At 36.9% G+C, this 22,557-nt stretch overlaps 1 protein-coding gene across 3 annotated transcripts; it reads left to right on the top strand.

The window, feature by feature from the left end:
• The first annotated feature begins 6,577 nt into the window (after positions 1–6,577).
• Positions 6,578–20,849, top strand: LOC146583477 (uncharacterized). 3 transcript variants are annotated; one of them, XR_014892278.1, is made up of 5 exons: positions 6,578–6,798; positions 6,908–7,189; positions 18,801–18,857; positions 20,165–20,285; positions 20,747–20,849. XR_014892278.1 is itself a non-coding variant. In XM_085272214.1 (3 exons), the coding sequence occupies exons 1-3, from the start codon at positions 6,582–6,584 to the stop codon at positions 18,854–18,856; spliced, it is 555 nt and encodes a 184-aa protein (XP_085128340.1). In that variant the 5' UTR covers positions 6,578–6,581; the 3' UTR covers positions 18,857–19,095. The 3 variants fall into 3 exon arrangements, 1 of the variants encoding a protein (XP_085128340.1); XR_014892277.1 differs by having other exon boundaries at positions 20,157–20,285; XM_085272214.1 differs by lacking the exons at positions 20,165–20,285; positions 20,747–20,849 and having other exon boundaries at positions 18,801–19,095.
• Positions 20,850–22,557: the final 1,708 nt, after the last annotated feature.

The raw sequence follows: 22,557 nt of genomic DNA, 5'->3' as shown, positions 1-22,557 counted from the left end.
GAGAGAGCATATTGCACATATTTTAGCTGAGCTACACTGGCTGCATCTTCAGTTCAGGGTTGATTTTAAGATTCAACTATTCATGTTTAACACACTTGCTGGTCTGGCTCCCAGCTATATCACTGAGCTTTTAAGTACCTATGAGCCAACGGTTGTTGCTTGAGATCATCAGGAAGGTCACTCTTTGCTGTACCCAAATCTAATTTAAAAACTCAGGGTGACCTTGCTTCGCTATCAAATCTGCAAAGGCTTGGAATGACCTCCCTGAGGAGACAAGGTTTCACTAACAACTTCCAAATCTACTCTCTAAATTTTGGACTAACTTTTTTGTAATCTAAATGCATCTCATGAGAACTGCTAGTTTAATAGGAATATCTGTTCAGTTTTTTTTTTGTCTGTAATCCAACTATAATTTATTCCTTTATCACTCCACATCCAAATGTCCAAAAAGGCAATGTCTTAAGAAAAATAAGGGTAAACAAGGTAAACAAGTCTTAATCTATTCACAAAAGGCAGGCATTAAGAACAATAGAGAGCACAAAATGAGTTTTCAAATGGCTGCCACTTGGGTTAAAATGTATTTTATGCTTTGTGTTCTTGATACCACAATAGCCTAAGGACAGCAGAGGGAGAGAGAAAGAAAGAGAAAAATGTCTATGTTTATGGGCACTAGCACAAATGCACAAATCTGTTGACACTTCGATCATCCATCTCTTGAAATCACAATCATTAGGTCAGTAATCTCCTTACTTTCCTTACTCTGTTTGCATTCCCTATTTTCAGTTGGGGGTGGGTGACACCCTTCAATGATTGAAAATAAATCTGTAATACATTTTGGCAAGGCAATTAATATTGCAACAGGGGAAACAGTTTCAGAGGTCCATCAAAAATGCACTGAATAATTAATCCTGAAAGCTAAGTTCAAAACCAATCCATGCTTGTACTGCTCAATGAGTGAGCAGCCAGATTCTGAACATACGAGATATACAACGTTAATGCCCTGATTAACGGGGGAACTCACATGCATAGTCTGGCAACAAAACTTCTTTTGTTTTAACATACAAAAATAAACATGAAATATTATCATTTAACATGCAAAACCTTGAAAGACAAAATAGGTGAACGGGTGATGTAAGAGGGTATTAAACGATTTAAACAGGACAAAAGATGCAAGAACTTACCACAGTTCATATTTTGCATAGCTATTGTGAATATTTTGATAACAAATAGTGCAATATTAAGTGAGTGCAAAACAAATCAGACAGATTTTTTTCATCAGCTTAAAGTTGCATCAGTTTTGTGGTTTAATAAACTCTAGAGCTTTTGCTTTTTGCCAAATGACAGCTGGACTTTCCTTAATTCCACGGAACATTATATTTGTTCAGGAAGAACGTGCTGTTATCAGCTGATCACTGTGTACACAACCCACAATCAATCCCAAAAACATCCTTGCTACACCAACTGCTGTGCTCTCTGTTGCTTGTTAAAGCTTTATGCCACCTACCCAGTTTCCACCTGTGCCAGCATATCTACTTGAGCCAATGGTAGCTCTTAAAGTGATAACACAGCACAGTGTTTCTATCCTGCTCATTATGACTCTTGGCTATACCAAGAGCACATCCACTGGATAAGCAGGAAATATCTTAATGCCAAGAATAAATCCATCACCCTTTGCCCTTAAAAATAGTTTATTATTAGTAAACAATGTTTTGTGGCAAATTTTTTTAAATCAAAGAGTGTACCCAACATTAGTTAATTTCTCCAGCATTCACTTGCCCTATAATATTGCCAGCAACAAACTCAAATTGAATACATTCAGAGAAAAACAGGAGCTCTTCTGCAAGGTCTGAGCAATCCACTTTTCTGGGACCTTGTTTGAATTCAAATGTGTGAAAAGAAATGCGTAGTGTGGCGCAGCTGGAATCAGACTCACTAGAACTGTTTTTAGGCCCACTCACTTCCACTAGCTTTGCTTAGAAGTCATACAAATTGCATTACATGGTTTCTCTGATGCGTTAATTTCAAGGACTGACAGTGCAGTTTGTCCTAACAGTTTCTCCATACAAACATGCGGCTTTGCAATACTCAGGCAAGTATGTTTGTTGTCTGCTGTCAACATACGGTATAGTATATGGGGCCAAATGCACTCTGAGCTTTCATCTGTGTCTGTATATTTCAAAAAGGCTGTTGAAGTACTCAACATTCAGCACACTTTTTGCTTGTTCACATCCCCTGGGAACACAGATTATATATAACTTTCAAACAAGTAAAATGCATTTTAATTGCAAAACAGTATATTATTGGCACCATACCAATTTTTTGTGCTATACGGCAAAATACAGCGCCTTTATCATTGGTAATAGGTTTTCTGCTGCTCATCTTAGGGGATTTTTAGGGTCATAAATGTATCTAGTGTGGAGGGGTGGGGGAAGAGAAGAAGAGTGGTTCATTAGTTAGGACTGTCACCTCTCTGCAGGACAGTTTCTGCATTAGAATTCAGAAAAGGTCCACCTGTGTCTGTGTGGGCTGACTTCCATGATAATATATGTTAAGTTAAATAGTGATTTTAGATTGGATTCTAGCATTGATGTGAGCATGAATGGTTGTCTGTCTTTTTGTGCTTGCACTGTGGTAGACTGGCAAACTCGCCATGATGTACCCTGCATCTCACCAAGATAAGCTCTCACTAACAAAGTAACAATGGCTTGGGTAAGCAGGTGAGAAAATTAATCAATTGATTAGCATTTTATCATTGTATTTCATATGTTCCTTTTTAACTTGCAAAACATCTCATAGTCAACATTTGAATCAATGTTGATGAAGAAGTAAATGCCAAACGTGTTAACGTGTTAAAACTGATATGAATAAATGAGGGTTAATCTATCCATCTACTTTAGTGCAGACTGTACATTTTTAACACATTGTCATTTAACTCATAGATTCCATTATGTTTGTTTGCATGGCAATTAGTTTCACATCTGTTCATCCAAATACTGTAACATGAATTTCATGGGTATCCATGAACTTGTATTACAAGCACAGAACTTGTGCAGCCTTTGTAGGTTCACTGTTGCTTGTCATTCAAAAATCTTTATTTCTTATTCCCATTTTACTTTTAAATACTAAGTAAGCCTGCATGCAGTGCAAGAGTGTTCTAATGGGCTGATTTGGTACTATAAAGTCATTAAGATAAGATGGGGCCTGTTTATTCAAGACCTTGTATGTAAGGAGCAAGATTTTAAATTCAACTCTGGATTAAACAGGGAGCCAATGAAGAGAAGCCAATAAAGAGAAATGTGATCTTTCTTTCCAATCCCTGTCTTGCTGTAGCATTCTGGATCAGACCCAATTACGTTTCTTCTCAGGGATTTGAATCCTTATAGGGTGTCTGTATGTATGTACTGACACCAGCCGCTCCATTCAGGTTACACAAATATGCTGCTTAGTTATGCAGTCCTGCACATGCATCCTTGCAAATGTGAAATGACAGATTTAGCCAAAGGGATGACCCACTGGCAGATCACTGTCATTGGCTTTCCCCTGTGGATTAATTTGTCAAGAACATTAGGGATATCATCCTTCAAGTCAGCCAATGAAAGTCATGGGATTGGCAGATAAAGGGCATGGGGGGTTTCAAGAAGGCAGATTCATAGGGCTTTGTATATATTATCAGCTGTGACATATAGCCCGGGGCAAGTGTGAATTGCTCTGAGTTAAGGTAATGGATACCTGTCTGTTTAATCATGCCCCAATAAAACAAGAAAAAGTGAGAAAGAAGATACAAGGATACAGGTTATATTGTAAAGTGTTTCCAAAGCAGGAGTGCAATTATAAGACTGACAAATATTAGCATGAATGTGTAAACACATATTATATTATGCTATATTACTTGGACAGCATGGTTATGCAACAATTAGCATGTTGCCTCACAGTTAAATGGTTATATGTTTGAGGTGTTCTTCTGGTGTTCTGCTTTATTTCCACAGTCCAAGCATGTTTGGTTAATTAGTGATTCTATATTAACAATGGATGTAGATGTGAGTGTGGATGGTTGTTTCTTTATTAGCCCTGTAATGGACTGGGTGTATCCAGGTGTACCCTCTGTATCTTGGGTAGTTAGATATACCAGTGGATAAGCATTTAAGAAAATGGATATATGGATAAACTGTGTGTAGTATAACTCAGCAACCTATTAAAATATTTTTCATTGTGGTCATTTCAGATAACATTTTTACATATATGTTTTCAACTGAAATCAATGCTGAGAATTTTTATTAGTCATTTACTTACATTTCAGAAAGAATGGAAATAAAAAGAATCACACATACAGCTAATCCCTTGATGGTTTGCCTTTTATTTCCTTTTGACAAGTCTCCCTCATATGTATATTGTGCAATATCATCTTTTATTTTATCCATTTTTATTATTTCATTTTTATTTTTGTATTTCTACATCTCTGGGTCTCTGTTATCATTATTAATTGGTATTATTTGTGCCCTTTTTTGACATACGTCTGTGTTAAAAAGTCACAAATAATTACCTTGCATATTTATATCAGGCTTAGTTTACAGATTATTTTAGGTGTTTAGCTTTTGTAAAATGACCACAAATCTCAGGTTAATCTGATACACTGGACCTGCAAACTGGAGAACAGACATCTTTATGTTGCGCCTCCTCAGAAGGAATACCGGCAGAATAAACAAGACCATTAAGACAACAAGACAATCTTCTTTTGCAACAGGTTCACGGTTTGCCACCACTGACCTCCCTCAGGAGGAGATCAAGTGAAAACGTATGAAATAAATAATGAAATACTGTAAGCCTATAGAAATCAATAAAGTGGAGGACTGGTTATTTTCAACAGTGTATGTTGTTCTTTGCACTCTAATTCATCTTTCATCTATGACCATAATTCTTTCTTCTAAAACTAGTAACTTCTCATTTTGCATCGCCATTTTGGAGACTATAATTTTGCAAGAAACACAATAATGCTGCCTTCATCATCCCCCCCCCCCCCCCCCCAAAACACGCACACACACACGCACGCACAAACAGAGCAGCTTATTGCTCCTGTTCCAACTCCAGAAGGAGTTGCTCCCTTTTCCTGCGCTTGACCACTGGTTGTAATCTCGTTTTACTGAACTCTAAGGACCCAACCGTCTTGTTAGCTCCAGCGCAAAGAACAAGTCCATTCATTATCCGGAGCCTGATGAATGACTTGGTCAGACAGTAAGGGAAAGCCAAGGTGTAAATGTTCAACCTCTCATAAATCACATTGACGGGCAAGTCTAGACCTTAACCTACATGTACTCAGGAGTGATGATACCTTTGTATATTCCTACCCAGTTGTGTAGAAAAATAGTTTGAGAATAGTGCTGTGCTTCTGTCTGTCTCTGAGTTGTGTCAGAATATGAATAGCAGAAAAAACTCATGTGCTGAGACTGCGGAAATTCCCTTTATAATACAGTGTCAAAAACTAGGATAAAGTGGAATGATGTCAGTCACAGATTCTGATTTTTCTTAGCTTTTTTTGTGGTTTTTAGAAAATCATGTTTTTATATTATGTTTCTCAGGTTTTTTGCATTTATTTTGTATAAACTTGTAGTTTATACATATCTAGCACAGAACAAAATTCTTAATTTAAAATGTATTAGCTCAAATTAACATCTATCTTAGCATCTATCGATCTCTTATAAAAAAGAAATGACAAAAAAAAATCTCATTATCTTTATAGTGGCAAAATTATTTGGAAAAAAATGTCTTCTTAATTTTTTTTGTGGTTTTCTTGGTTAACAGGCGCCAAAACTTGCTATATACACATCAGCACTGCAGCTGAACAACCTTTTCACACTATCTATTTCAAAATGTCATCATACTTGTCAAAATAACATCACACAAAGGTCAAAACCCCAATCTACCCCCTCCTGAGACCACCTACTATAGTGGTAACCAGGTGCAAATTGCAAAGCATTACTCCTGGACATCCATGTGATACTATATTTCACTATAAATATATAGTTGTGTATTCTATACTGCCGCTATATAATTCAATGAAGTCTTCCTTGAGATGCATTCCATGACCTTTTTTGTAGTCAAATATCCTCTGCATTTTTTAGGTACACAAATGAAATAATCAAACCTTTTGAAAGATGTGAGTGAAGAACATTTTCCTGTGTGGAATGATCTAAATTTCTTGGAAAGCTGAAAATATAAGTAGAAGTTATTTGATTCAGTCAGTTTGTCACCATTCTCATTCTGAAACATGTACCATGTAAAAATCTTTAATCTTGGCCAAGGTTTAAAAACAGCTGGAGAAAGTGAATGGACGTTGTTGAAATTAACCAGATATAATCCTAAATGAAACATCTGGTTGCTTAACATTTTTCTGTGAGCTTTACCTGTAAAATTAGACCAAATCCTTGTACAGCTGTTGTCTTTAACCCTTGTGTACAAAAGTTATTTTTAGGACTATAGCTAGGTTTCATTTGACGTAGACGTAACGTCGACGTAAAGCGCGAAATTTGACTGGCGGTCGGAAGTGAAAAAGATAAGTGCAAAATCACAGAGAGACAGTACGCAAAATGCCTATGTCCTGTTGTGTTTACGGATGCTCCAGTAGGTCGACCAGAGAAACTGATAAACGGTATTTTAGGGTACCAAAAATAGCCCAACGAAGAGGAGAAAAATGGAAAATTCTAACCGAAAAACGTAGGAAAAAATGGATTTTAAATTTACGTTTACAGTCGGGAGGAGCAGAGTCTGCCAATGCCCGTGTCTGCAGCGACCACTTCGTCAGAGGTAATGTTATGTTTGCAAACGAACTTATTAGCATTAGGTTGTCGTTAAATTCTCGTTTACTTAGTGCTTTTAAGTTAGTAGTCTAATATTGACTTGATTGGGACTATAGGCTGCCCAAGTGCTTTGGATGACGAAGAGTCGGAGGACTGGGCTCCGACGGTCAATCTCGGCTACGAACGAAAACCCAGATCGGAATCAGTTCTCAAACGAGAGAAAAGAATGAAGCTTAAGGCAGAACAGCATCGATGTGCAGAGGCGATTTTGGATATGCAACAGACGGCTGAGAGCCCGGATTTGAGCCTAGTGACAGTGGAGAACCCCGAACTGCAGCTTCCAGCTGAGAATCCACAACCAGAAGACTTCAGTGTGAATGAGACATTCACTTATCCAGGTAAGATATTGTGCTGAGATGTAAAACAAACAAGAATCATGTCAAAGAGAAAAAGATGCCATTATCTGTAATGATTATGGTCCAAGTTACATATTACATGTTTGTGATTTTTTAATCACAGAGTAAATCCATACCATTTTATTCAGAAAAAAAGAAAAAGTGGCACTTATTACCGTCAGGCACACACCACAGGTTTTTGTACACTGCTATGGTTCTTATATTGCCAGATTCCAGACAGTCTCCTTTCACAGATAAGTAAAGATATCCGTAATGTAAGGTTTCTGTGGTGAGAAACATATAAATATATTTTTTGTATATACCCTCTATCTGAAAAATGCATCTGAGTGTCATGAGGGATCTAAGGCAATCACACAAATTCTTAGCTGATGAATTCTTAGCTAAAAGAAAACACTCTCTCCCCACTACTACTGAAGTACACCTGCAAAATGCTAGCAGTGCCCTATGCGTATATGTGTGTGTGTGTGTGTGTGTGTGTGTGTTCTCATTGCAATAACATCGTACTTAATTAGGCTACTAACCCTGCCATACAATTGCAATGAGCTGCAATCACTTCTCCATCCTCCTTTGCAATTACCCAAGTCTTCAGAGGTGTCTCGTTAGACCGCTGAGAATGGTTTACCTTGAAACAAACAACTGTCACTCTAACGAAGTCCTAAGGATGTGGCATGTTTGTTGACGTTAAAGCCGCTACCGCTAACTGTTAGCGTGTTTAAGATAAAGCAATATAAGAACAAACACTCACCCTTGCAAACACCAAACTGTATCCATCACGGAGACGTTTTGTTCCAAGGTTGTGGACCCACCCGCTGACAAAAAAATTGTACGCCTCCAGACTCTTGAAAGCTTTCATTTGCTGCCTAGTGTAGTAAGAAGTCTGGAGGACCAAGTAGTTGGTGATATCCACAGCCTCGATAGTAGGCAAATCCTTTACTTCTGTGGTGTATTCGGACATTTTCAAAGAATACGGATCACGTCCGATATATTTTTTAACTATCTGTTTATATCTCTCCCGAGAAACGGGGTCTAAAGTTGCACAATAGCTGCTCTCCTGACTCTCCACAGTGTCCTCCATGTTTACTTCCGCCCTCCACTCAAAAATCGCGCTGCCTCCGCACGTCATCAGAACCTCGTGACCGCAACCCAACTATTATGATTATGTTTTCATGGTCAATTACTTTTTTTAAAATTTGAAACTAACTGTTTGTTTATATTTCAATGCGTTATGTTCATGTCAACATGCCATTACTGGTGCACACAAGAAATAGCATTTCAATTTTCTTTCCAGCCATTTGGAGATATTCTACTGCATTTAAGGAGCACAGCTGAATAATTGTAGATTATACAATCTATTATGAATAGGTAGTTTGAGTTTAATATTTTAACTCTAAATATTTTTTAATGTTAATTTAATGCCAGTGTTGTGTAATTAGATGCAGAATAGCCCATCTAATCATCAACGTGTAGCATATTCTGAGGTGTTTAAGTGTAGATGTAAGTAAGTATGTAAATGAGTTTAATTATTATAATACGTCTTTGTAAAACTTTGTAAATATAGTTATTTCAACTTGGGAACATTTCTGAGAGAACAGAAGGATCTGATGCCAGAGTCATTGGTATAATGTACAGAGGATATTAGTAACTAACAGCATAGTTTTTGTAAAAGAGGTAAAGCAAAAGAATCAGTTAATAAAGATTTAATAATTTTTGTAACTAGCTTTTTTATTGGCTTATTTGTTTGGTTAGTTGCTGGGCACGTTGGCAGGTTGGTTGCTTTTTGTGTGTATGTTTGTGTTGTTTTGGCATTTTTCCTTTTTTAAATTCAGTTTGGATACAGTTAGTTTCTAGAGTCAGCGTGCTCTTTTCAGTTTGTCTTGTATTTTTTTTAGAAATGTTCATTTCAGTTCAGTTGTTATTAGTTTCAGTGTTAGTTTTAGTTACATTATTGTACACTGGGCATATGCCAGAGGTAAGATTTAAGAATATTAGTGCAGATATTACAACACAAAACAGCTGACTCACATCTTTTTTGACACCACTCAATAAGCATGTCTATGAAAGCCACAGGCAAGGTAAGCTAAAACATTTGACCAAATTTAACAAATACTAAAAATACAAATACGCATATTTTCTTTGATATTTTTATTTTTAGCCTTGTGTTAGCCTTGCGACAGACTGGCGACCTGTCCAGGGTGTACCCCGCCTCTTGCCCTATGACAGCTGGGATAGGCTCCAGCGCCCCCCGCGACCCTGAAAAGGATAAGCGGAAGTGAATGGATGGATTTTTATTTTTATTTTAGCTAGTTTTCCATGTTGACAATTTTTTTTTACTTTTCTTTTTTTAATTTCAGTTAACTAGAATGCTATTTTTCATCTTCATCTAGTTTTAATTTTTAGTTCAGTTTTGTTCACTATAATAATCCTGAGAAGAACATTTCAGAATGCACAACCTGTTAAATTTTAGGGAACTCCTGTGAACTAAGAACAGAAATCTGATGATCAATTGCAGTCATGAAGGCAACAGTTGGACAGCTAAAAAAGCAAACAAACAAACAAAAAATACATAATCCTACATAATCATTTTCTATTTCAGACATGTATCCATGCATGCAAGAATTTACTGTGACCACTTGATTCAAAACCTGACTAGCTTCAACAAGTCGAGCTGCTGATGGTTAATAAAGTGTGAAATGGTTTTTTGTCCCTTAATTTAAACTAATTACACAGCAAAATCGCCAGTGTTAAATTGACACTGTGAGTGTTAAATTTAACACTAGAAAAGTGTCTATATGTGTCCACTCTTTTGAGTGTTAAATTAACACTTTTCAAAGTGTTATATTTTTAACAACGAGCTAGTGTTATTTTAACACTGCACAGAGTTAAAAATTAACACTGAGTAACACTGACCAGTGTCAAAAATATTCTACACTGGTGTTAAGTGTTAAAAATTAACACCGAATAGTGTTGGTGGTACTTTACACTAGCCCTGGTGTTAAAAAATTCAACTCTGAATAGTGTTAATTTTCTAACACTAACACTAGTGTCAGTCAAATCATTAATACCACCAGATTACAATAAACTCCCATTAATCTCTGATATCTCTACTGCTACAATTAACCCCCAACATCCACCCATTACAAAGAAATACAAGACATTAACGTTCCAAAATACTTTGTATTCAGATACACCACAAGTAAACAAGTCATACAAAATTACAGTATGGGACAATGTACATTTTGTCATCAGTGCCATTTGAAAATTGCCTATCATAAGGTCTATAGTACACCAGATCATCTACAGAGATCAGTGCAAAGACATCTAATCCATCCTCAATAACAAATGCATTTAAGTGATCATTGAAATATACTGTTGAGACCTTACAAGTTAGAAGATAAGTATTGAAATCGCTAACAATTATACTGACAATCTTACTGAACAAAGGCATCTCATTTTCAACACCAGAACAAACATACATCCCAACTTGATATTCTGTACCATAAGTTTTGACCCAGGAAGTTGTAGAAACAATAGAAGAAACATCAAAGATTTTATCCAGTGCTTCACTGACTTTTAAGCTGCTGGCCAAGACTTCATTAATGGGGCCGAACTGTAATCTTTTAAAATAAAAATTTTCAAAATGAAAGGCTAATTGATTCTGATGTTTTTTTACTAGTGTTTTTGTGATATTTTTAAAGTTCTTTACAGATCTTTTGAAGAACTTGTGCTTTGCTTCAAATCTCATGCACCACATATGTATGAGTGGCCCAATTTTTCTAATGCAGCGTGGGTAATGGATCATTAGGTGGTGCTTTGGAATCAAATTCCGTTCTGGAAAGAGAGATTTGAAAGCCTTGTGATGATCGGCAATCAGATGTTTCAAATAGCAAGTCATGCCATGAGTTATAATGGGTGAAAAAACAATGTTCACAATTTGAACTAACAAAAGTAGCAAGTTCCAATGTCCATCATTTCTGCAAACGATATCTCCAAAAATCAATGGGCTATTCCGCAAAAGACACCATGACTGCACAGCATTAAGCCCAAGATCTTTGCTGTTGTCATCCAGTTTTAGCCCACCTGGCCTGTTCCTTCTCTGTGCATATCCGTAGTTAAAGCTTATAATTCTCTGTGACAATGAATTCAAGGATATCAAAGAGGTCTTAATCAAGTACTGAAACACAAGCTTTAACTCATACTGCACCACTCCCTCTAGTAGATCATGCATTATGTCTACAGCATAGTTGTCTGAAATATGGAACAGCCGAAGTGAATTGAGTAAACAATTTCTTTTTACACCAAATGTTGAGGCCAAAGCAGGATTTTGTTGAATGGCACCACAGTGTTTGTAATGAAGTTCTTTGGAACGCAGTGTTAAGCCTACATGATCTTCACTAAAAACTGACTGCAACTCTGTCTTATCAGTTAAACAAAATCTACAACAATAGTTTGCACTAAATGATTCAACAAAACCAAAAATGCTATGTAAAGCCAAGTTGTCACCTGTAATCTGAAAAAGCGAACCTCTCACAGGTGTGGCTGAAAAGGGCACTTGCATTCCTTCAGTTTCTAAAATCTTTAGATCATCAACAAGTGGCTTTAGGATAGGATCAAACCCATATTTTTTTTTAAGTCTTCTGAATGAAAAAGGGCTACAAGATGAATGTTCATCAACACAGAATTTAACTCTGGTGGCAAATTTCTCAAAACAAAATAAATACAACCAAGTTTGTGCACCCCCTTTTTTGAGCCTAAAGGATTAGCAGTTTCAAAATCGTCATAGTAGAGCTGGATCTGGAGAGCATGTTCTTGTTGTGAGAATAAACTGTGATTTTTGAAGTAGGAGCCGTCATTTAAATCTCTGTACAATCCCTCCATGTTTAGTTTTTTTTTCTGGAAACTGCTACAAAGTTCACTGTTTCGAAACATAGATGAAAGGGATCCCATGATAGGAACGTACATGAATTTATCATTGACAGGAACTTGCCTGTATGTCCCTGTTGTTCTATCTTTGCGTACATCAAAACGCACACCAAGAACATGCTCTATGGGTTCAACTATTTTCCATTTTTGCTCAAAATATCTTATCCTTTTAGATTCTGTGTTAAGACATGAAAATGGATTTTCAAGCTGATCAAAGCAATCCTCAACTTTTTCTAAGGTTTCTCTTGATGTATCAGTTGACAAACAGTCGACAACAGATTGTTTTGCATGTGCATGGATGTCATTAACCAGTTCCTCCAATGAACCAACTAAACACTGTACAGTACTTTCAGGAACTCCTGATGATTGTACTTGAGCAATAACAGAGCTGCACATGTTCAGTATTTGCCTTTTTTCAACTGGAACCGGTGTAGTTATTGTCATGGGATGAGCCACATTTACAGGCTGTGAAACAGAGGTTCCATCGTTAGGTACAGGCTCAAAATTGTTGATGACCTCAGAGTGAACGCAGTCTCCATGTGCTCGGAATAAGTGCCGCTTGTAACCAGAGTACGTGTGAAAGATAAATGAACATCCAGGCTCTCCACAGGTCAAACGTAAAAACTTTCCTGGGTACAAACCATGCTGGAACTTCAAATGTCTAAATAACACTGAGCAACTTGTGTGGTGTATCTTGCAAATGTAACAGATGAACATTTCCAGTCAAAGTGCTGAATAGTGGATATCTTTAAACCGTACAGTGAAGACTTCCTCTTGTTTCATTGACCCGAGGACTGTCCTTCACGCTGCCAACATCAATGCCATACACTTGATGGTCTGGATGAATGTGTAGAAGTTGTCCAATGCCTTATCAAAGGACACGGCAAATTAAAAAATGTGCCTTGAAAAGTTTTGCCTTGTCAAAACCTGCATCTCCCATCTGTGTCACACAGGGAATGACCTTTTGATCTAGGACAATGTAGAAACTTTGGATGATGTTCTTTCTTTCTCCAACCCACAGGACGAATGGCTGAGTGGGGCCAGCCTTAAGAAAAGCCTCTGTGCTACCTCCCACCTGAGGGAGAGAAAGAAACCAAGTGATTCACATTAAACAAAATTGATAATCTGATGTTGAGGCATTGCTGTTTGAAATTATGACAATATTAAAATGTTTTACTCCGCGCGCACAATTATTTTTGTTTCAATGTGTACATTTAGTTTTAATAGAAACAATGACATGTCAGTCCTGCAACACCAAGCTTGTCTGGGATAGATACATCTGCTGCAGGTTGGATCACCTTGCCATCTTAAAATATCAGCCGTTGATAATTTGCATCTGTTCTCATCAAAAGAGAAATATACAATTCTAAAAAGCATACCTTGATGAATTTCATTAGGTGGTGAGCAGCATCTGATGTGCTAATCTTTGAAGACGTCCTTCCCTTAGATGTTGGAGTGAAGTGAAGCAGCAAAAGAGGGCAGCCGCCTCGCAGTCCCAAACTACAGAATAGAAATTAAGATCATCACAATTACTGTCATTTAAAGGACCACAGCAGTCATTTTTCCACGTTATGTAATACCATGATGACATTTTAGACACCTGATAATTTTTCTAATAAGGCAGTTTTCCAGCGCCTTGGTATAAAAATTCATTTCTAGAGACTTAAAATCTTCTGGCCACCAAGTGAAGTAGATATCGAGTCATAACAATAGTAAGATTATGTAACTTTTTTTGTGTTCAAACTACATTAAATGTCATTTCAGGTTTAACATGTTTGTAAGCTTGTTTTCATACCATACAGAAATGAGTGATATATTGTGTTGTGGGAATTAAGCAAATGCTGTAAAGGCATGCAAAATCTACCATTTCCAACTTACACTTACCAGCCTCGTTAGAGTAACGCTGTGCAGAAATGAGCAGCTCATCCAATTCTGTACTCTGGGACAGATTTTTGCAATCTTTGATGATCCTTGGCTTGAAGAATGTTGGCCACTTTGCAAGGAACTTACCAGACACTTCCTCCCCAAAAAACAGCATTGTGAAGTCTTGGTCAATCTTAAACACAAAGTGTAACAACAGAAACAACACATTAACAAGAAAACAAACAAAGGAACCACAAAGCAGTCATTAAATTATTTTATGCCTTACCAAGCCAGGTGTATCCAGAAATCTTGGGAAAAGGTCCAGGACAGTAGAAGCTATGGCAGGTTCTTGAACCACTTTTTGCCTATGTTGAAATGTCACCTTCATGTTGTCTTTGACATGTTTCATGTCAGTTGAGTGCCTCTTCCTTGCATTTATCACCTGACAACGGCCTCACATTTGAACACAAGTTGCGAAGAGTCTTGGGGCTGTCTTGAAAAGCTGACTTTGATTAGTTCATCTCTTCTCGGGAACCAGCATATCACCACCTGCCAAGAGTAAAATAAGGTCCAGCATATAACACCATTTCTTTGCAAAATATCTAGCATGTCTAGTCCCTTTAGACTGAGTTAAAATTAATTTTGTTAAGAAAAACATCCTTGATCCATTTTTTAAGTAGTACAAGCTGTGTAACATGACTGCAATACAGTATTCTCTCAACTATCACAGGGGTTAGTAGGAACCATATTTCTATTTTATTATTTTTTATATATTTTAAGCGATAAAAACCCTCCCCACAAATATTCCTGACAATGTAGCGTTTGGTTTGTTCGTTTTTAAATTTCAAATATTGTATAACAAGACAAAACTGCAAATATGAACGCATCCCCCCCTCTCCCTCTTAACTAACCGATGCCTTTAATTGAACTACCAAATTAACACAATGGTCCTCTCTTTCTGGTCAGACACTTTGCAGCACTTCTGCTGTAATTTTATTCATATTTAACAAAATAAAAATGCAGAAATAAGTGTACACATTAGTTTTTGACTCTCACTGAACTAACAAAGCCAATCCCTCCACATGTTTGTACTCTCTTGTTACCTCGGCCAGGTCCGCGGCTCTGAACCGTGGTAATGACACCTCTGGCCAATACGCTGGGTTGTCGGGCTTGTAGCTTTACTGTCAGCGAACACAGTGTACAGTCGAATCTTAACAGCTTTCTTACAACCAGGCACTCATTTTGGCGGCAGTGGTTATTATTATATTTACATGCTCTCTTCTTCCATTTCTCATCGGTAACAGCTCTTACTTTCTCCCTCTCTCGCGCTCAAACACACAACGGGAGGGGCAGTTCCACACGTTCTCCCCGCAGCACGGACTACACTACCCATGAGGGCCGGTAACACTCTGCCCTCATTGCCTTTATATTAAATCATTTTTGGCTAATGACAAAAAAAAGTCACTTTAAGGGCCAAATTGCATTATACTTCTTCACCTCACCTGACGTGGGCCACGAGTGGCCTCTGGGCCGCGAGTTTGAGACCACTGACCCTAAGGCTTTGGCAGTTTAATTCGAAAATAAATAAAAGGCATTTAATAAAAACTGTGAAATATATTAACATGTAATATTCATTACAGTCTGCCAATAGCCAGATTATGCTAAATGAATATTAGGAAAGAAACTGGTACTTTGCAGAGTTCTAGCTAGCAGTAGCCCAGCTTAACAAAAACAGTTAAAATTCAAATATGACACTTAAAGATGATGTATTTTGATATAAATACTATTTCTTTTACTAGTTATCATGTTACTTGTTCTAACATCAATCTAAAACTTAATATTTAACCGAATAAAACTTACCGCATCAGCAAGAAAAAATGGCGACCGAAGATTCTGGATTGCGAAGCTCCACAGGAAATGAAGGTGTGGTCTAATTTAACACCCACAGTGTTAAAATGCAGTAACGACTAAAATCTACACTTACACTTTTCAGGAATCAACTCCCGATGTGTTATTTTAACTCGATTAAGTGTTGAACTAACTCGGAACTCTGTTGAAATCTACTAACACTGAAAAATCAACACTGGCATTTTTGCTGTGTATGATTCTAAATGATCGCTGACCATGTGCATCTCTTTATGGTCACGTCTGTCACAACAGAAGTCCATATAAGGTTATTTTTACAGCAATGAGTAGAGATTGGTACCCAAACCCCATATGAATTTTCACCCTGAAAAGTGAAGTAAAAGTAGTAAAAGTGAAACAACGTTTGAATTTTTCTTTCCCAAAAACAATCTCTGTCCCAGAGTCCCTACACAAGGAAAAGAAAAATGTTTGAAAAGGTTAAGACTGACAAGTTTTGTTTAAAGATTGATGTATTGTTCTTTTTGTCTGTTGCTCTACTTTTTAAAAAAAGTGCAGTATTGCAAGTAACTCAGTCTGGTGTGGGATATAAATAGCTTGCGAAATCAGGTTCTGGATTTAGTTAAGAAGATAACATCATCTATTTTCTGCATTACACGCATGGTCATTTATTTTTCGTGTAGATGGATAACTCTACCAAGTCTAGTTGGCAACTTTTAACCCTCAATCAGTCACTTGTGGACTCAATTGATGGAATAACATTGAAACAACAAGACTTTCATCAACAGTTAAAAAAACAAACAAAAGTTAAATCCTTTGCAAATTGGGTTGCATGTGTTTTCCTTTCCAAATACCCACAGTCTGCACTGCCTATGGTACAGTTATGAGATCATAGCTGGACAAGTGCTTTGTTGTCTTTATGCACATTAGTTGATGCTTAGTGGATATTTTAATTAAATGCTATGGAGACATTAAAATAGACACATTTTTACAGGTATTACATAAACCTTGCTACTGGAGAGTGTGACTTTGGACTCAGTGTCATTTAAGGAACATTGTGTTGTTCTCTCCCAGAAATGGTGGCATGTTACTGCCTTGGGTGCATATCCACCTTATCAGTTTAATTGGACAGCTGCTCCGAATCAAGATTCAAACACACATGCCTACTTCCTTGAGTCTGATGGCTCCTTTATTGTGACAAATATGGGGGCAATTTATTGGTCTCCCTGGACAGTAAATAGAAGGTTACATGCAGCACCAGAGCTTTAATTGCATTGTCAGGAGAAGGTAATGTCTAGCCATGGCAGCTCTGATGTGCATACATAAACTCAGATGAATGTACACACCCACACGCAGCCTACTGTTTCTATGCACACTGTTGTGTAGTGTTTAAACAATATGCACTAGCAGGCACATGCATTTGTGTTTTCAAGAAAATAAGATATTTTGTAAAGGTCCTCTCTCTATAGATTCTCTTTTGCTTTGGTTACACTTCAGTGCACAACGCGAGACAGATACTGAGATACAGACACACAGCTGTTTGCAAGAGCTTTATTCTGATAACACAGTCAGGGCATTTTTTAAACTGCTTTTATCAGTAAATCTGGTGTTCTAGGAATATTAGGCTAACATGTGAAACATGAATGGTGAAACTAGGACAGAAGTCAGATTAGCACCAATGTCACTAATCTTATGGCAATATTGTTGTAAGTAAGTTGTGTTTTATTATGATTCCCATAGGATTCATGGTTTTCACTGGGTTTGACTCCTAGGATGGGAGGAGTCAAACCCAGTGGAGACATTAAACTAGACAACACATTTTCACAGGCACTGACGTGTCAGTCGCCAGCTGTGATCACATAGTGGTTAGTTCTCTGTATTGTACCCATAGAAACCATGGTTCAAATCCAGGTCATGGCACTCTTTTTTTTTTTAAAGCGAAGATTATCACACAAGTCTTAATCATTAAGGGCGCATAGACAGCTTTCGTTCGAGCAAAATTATGAATTGGACATAAATTGGTTTGGGTACCTTGGCAAATGGCTCAAGTGTTTACCTGTAGCTTATGGGTCACATTAAAGCTAATTTTACACTTATACAATATTTATATAAGTGAGTATAAAGTGTAGGAGAGAAGCAAACTTAGTAAACTGCTAAGAGAAAGTCTAAGGAGCTTCGAAAGAAAACTGGACTTCTTGAAGTTTCCTTGAAGACGTTTCACCTCTCATCCAAGAAGCTTCTTCAGTTCTAAGAGCAATTGGTGGAGAGCCCTTCTGGGACCGATACATCTTCAAGGAAAACTTCAAGAAGTCCAGATACTTTTCTTTTCAAGCTCCTTAGACTACAATGACCTGGATGACTGAGAACCTTCACAGACATATTGCTAAGAGAAAGCCACTTGAGTTTAACTGTACTGAAAAATAGAAAGCAATACAAACACAGTAACACAAACCTATTAATTCTCTGCTAGTTTTAAATCTGTCCTTAAAGTTTAAACACTGCATGGTTGTCTATCATCATCATCATCATGACCTGTGGGCATATGATCAATGGTAACAATTGCATTAGCAATAGGCTAAGAGCAGGATGCCCAATCCCTATAGGAACACTGTCATCCAAAGCAAATGACTGAGTTTTCATTTCTTCAGGTAATGTGGAAAAATGATGGAATTTGAATTTGTTTATTTGCAGGAAATATTTACAGTATTTCATTCATAGCTTTTTTTTTAAAGACATTTGTTAGGAGATGTTATTTTTCTCTGGCTAAAATAAATATAAATAAGTAATAAAATATAAATAAAATGCACTCCATTTATCTCAGAAATGCAGAGTTACTGTACAAGGCTAATGTTTAACACATTAACACATTAGAAGTCCCACGTTGGATTAAGTCACTGTTCACAGCAGTGGATTTAGCGTCTGTGTTAACAGTATGCTTTAATTCTAGATCTAGTAGTGACCCAGGAAGCAAAGAGTTGGGGGCAGGACTATGGACAACTTTGAGGTAACTACCTATTGGTTGCTTGAGACAGGGAAATTCAAACTGGTTTATAAGGCTTTGATATTGTCTTGTGAGTGGGGTGCTGGAAGAACACCAGTAGTAAACAGCTTCAGATTTTTAGAGCTCATAGCACCTAGCACGTATAGTCAAATCTGAGAATTTGGCATGCTGATTGGGGACAGTTACCTGATTCTTTTAGTCAACTTTCATGAATGCATCTCAAGTGCACCAATCTACCATTAATGCGATAAAGTAGAAAGTATGTTTAAGCGCTGAACCTTTGATGAATATACCCAAATCTGACTTGAATTATATTAAATTCATACATCACAGTCCTTTTATCGTTGAACAAATTTGGAATGGATAATTTCATCAATAATATGATTTGATTTTCGAAAGCATGTGTTTGTCATAGTTAATTCAAAACTGTTGGGAAAACTGCCAAATAGGTTTAGAGCTGTGATCTATAAAAAATAAACTTAGTGTAGTCTAATCGAGCTTCTCTTTTTTTGCATTTTACTAGTGGGACAGATGAAAAAAAAAGATTTTTTTTCCTGTCCATCCTTACAGCCATGCTTTTACCGTGATCAGTTCAAGTTGCCATGGTGACTGTGCCCTGCTAAACCGCTTGCCCCTGCTCACAGCTATATATTTAAAACTGTTCTTTTCTCTGCTGCTGTCAGCTGTCATTTCAGTGTCAGATTAATGCAACCCTCCTCCACCCTATTCACCTCCAGTTTTCATCAGGACCAGTGTCCATGAATGCTTCCACTAAGCTCATCAGTAGTCCTGCAACACAATATATCCATCCTGATTTTTAGCATCAGTCTTCAATCTTGTTCCACTATCAACAGCTCAAGGCATCACCATCCTCTGGCTGATGGTGGGATCTATGGCAATCTTGGGTTGAAAAAGAAAAAAGCAAACTAGGCCACAGTTTAGTCTTATTTGACTACATCGTGTCATACATCCGAGTCCTTTCCTTTGCACGCAGCTTTAACTGGAACAAAGCTGGCAGTTAAGTTAAACTGCTTGGTCTAGATAATGTTTCTCATTATGCACTCAAGCTGCACAGCAAAGTGTGAGGCAGGATTTTTTTAAAATTATTGTTAATCAGCAGTTAGCATTATCTTTGGTACCTTTATTATAAGTTCTTCACTTATTAGCTAAATACCATTATCATATCTTTAACATACTCGCTGGGTACTGAAACGGAAAAAAATTAATATAACATTATATGTGCCAGAAAGAAGTGAAAAGTCCAATGCATAACTCTCTAATTGGGGTCTGGTTTGCCATGAGGGTGGAAGACCACCAGAAGGATGGAGCACAACTGGGGATAGAAGTACTAAATAGGAAGGAGCAGATGGTCTACTCTAGAGGACAGACACCCAAACACATGCAACAAACTGGACACCATAAAAGTTGAAAGTAGGTGCACATTTATGTGTGTGTGTGTGTGTGTGTGTGTGTATCTCTGCATGTGCATGTGTGTGTGCATGTGTAGGTCTGTGTGTGTATTTCATATATTTATTCCAGGATTTTCTCGGTGATTACTGTGCAATCAAGTATATATATATATATATATATATATATATATATATATAAAACATTGTTACATGTAAACCTTTATGGATGATGCATGTAAGTCATATAACATAATGTGTGTGTATGTCTTTGATAATGTATGTTCATTAATAATAATTGATAATTAAGGGTTTTGTTTCATTGCTTTATATATAGCAATAATAGAATGCTCTTTGTACTATTAAGAAGTGCTTTTTCCACATTTTGCTTGTTTATTATTTTCTTACATTTTCTTTAGGTTTTATCATTACTTTAGAGAAGTGCAGAATTAACAGCAACTTTTAATTTTCTCCATTTTCTCATAGGCATTCTATTCACAAGAGAACCCTGATTGCAATGTTTCTCAGTGCAGCTGTAACTACATTTAGGGCTTTTGTTGTTGCCAATGACTGTCCCATTAGAAGACTGTTAGTGTAACACATAGATTTAAAAACTACCCAGCTGAATGACTGGGTTATGTTTGACAGGTAGCCAAGCAATAAATTGTGAAATTTACACAAACCTATAATTAGAGTCATTCAGTATTACAGAAGCTGGGTGTTAATGGGGTTGGTTCAGCTCCTGATAAATAATATGATCTGGAGACAATATTATGGATTAACCCTCTCGAGGCAGGCGTTGCCGATTTGCAACAGTTAAAAACTAACAACCTGATTACCCCACATACATATTTTATGAGTTTTCTTTACTCAGAAGTACCACTGCAGGTTGTGCATTAGCAAAAAAAAAAAAAAAAAAAAAATGAGCCTGAGAGGTTTAAAGTGGTATATTCCATCTATGGCTTCAGTAACACTTAAGAATTTTGCTGTGTAAGAAATTTACTTTTTTTATTGTTGATTTTTTTCTGCTACATGTGAAGATGGTTTCTGTTTGCTTTAACACTGTATTCAGTCTACACACTGTGTGGGAGTGACTGAACATAATGGGCTGTTATGCAAATTAAAAAGGTCCAAATTGTAAGTGCATTGTGGATGTTTTTTTCTTGTATGATTTCAAATTGAGATGATAATGGCTGTGAGCTTCATCTGCAAATAAAGTGAGTGCCAAATCTATAGCAGTGCGTGTGGGCAATAAGGTGAAGGACAGACATTGGTAACATTATATTGATGTTACGCAGCCCATTTACTGTTTTGCATTCAGAATTAGTGGACATTTTTATAATACATACAAGGATAGAATAATGAGTAAAAAGTATCAAGGCCAAAGGTATAATCATGACTTAAGGTTTGGAAAGGCAGTAGCTGTAAACACCTCCCTGGGTGGCAGAGCCTCTGCTTTTGAAAGAAAACAGACAAGTTAAGACCTCAGTCACACAGGCCTGGAGACCATTTACCAACCCCTGACAAATTCTGGACACTAAGAAGTGTAGACTAGAGAAACTTTACCAGTGTAAAGGTTGAATGCATGTAATGAGTGCTGTGAATTCATATATGAATATTTTTTTCAAAAATGGTTTATCAATTTTAGGCCAGTTTTTTCTTGGGTTTTTCTATTTTGCACACTGAAACCTGTGGCAATGTTTGAACATAGATACCTCCAAAAGTAAAACTAAAAGTCTGAAATTTTCATTGGTCTTTCTTACCATTAAAATTAATCAGGATCTGTAGTCTGGGAGAAATACATAAAAAATGTCAAAGTATTGGCTGGTTTAACTTAAACATATATTTGTTTTCTTTGTTGTTGTACAACTTATCATACTTCCTCAATCCAGCATGAAAAACGGAAGAAAATAGCATTTTCTTCATTTTAAAGCAGTTATTGTAAGTGTTCAGATTTTCTGTCCTGAAAACTTTCTATGCAAAGTGGAGATGCCTGAACAGAAGGCCTTCTATGTGTGCACCACAGTCCAGACCAGAGTGTGCTAGGCTGATGTGACGCAATACAGAATAAATCAGGAATAGACAGATAGATCTCTAGATCATCCTCATTATTCATGATCTTAACTACATCATTGGTCTATACTATTTAGGTTTAATCATGCTACTTGTTAAAAAATAAGGAAGAACAAAAGATTTTGAACAAAAGATTTTTAGTAAAAAGGGATTTTGCTTTTTACAAGCCAAATGTCTCTATCTTAGAGTCACTATATAATCCTTAGAAAATATATTATGTCCAA

This window comes from Mchenga conophoros, linkage group LG1 (genome assembly GCF_057382185.1).
Source record: "Mchenga conophoros isolate Kocher_MC1m ecotype Shallow Benthic linkage group LG1, M_conophoros_male_GT1.1, whole genome shotgun sequence".
NCBI lineage: Eukaryota > Metazoa > Chordata > Actinopteri > Cichliformes > Cichlidae > Mchenga > Mchenga conophoros.
This window is presented reverse-complemented; position numbering and strand designations above follow the sequence as displayed.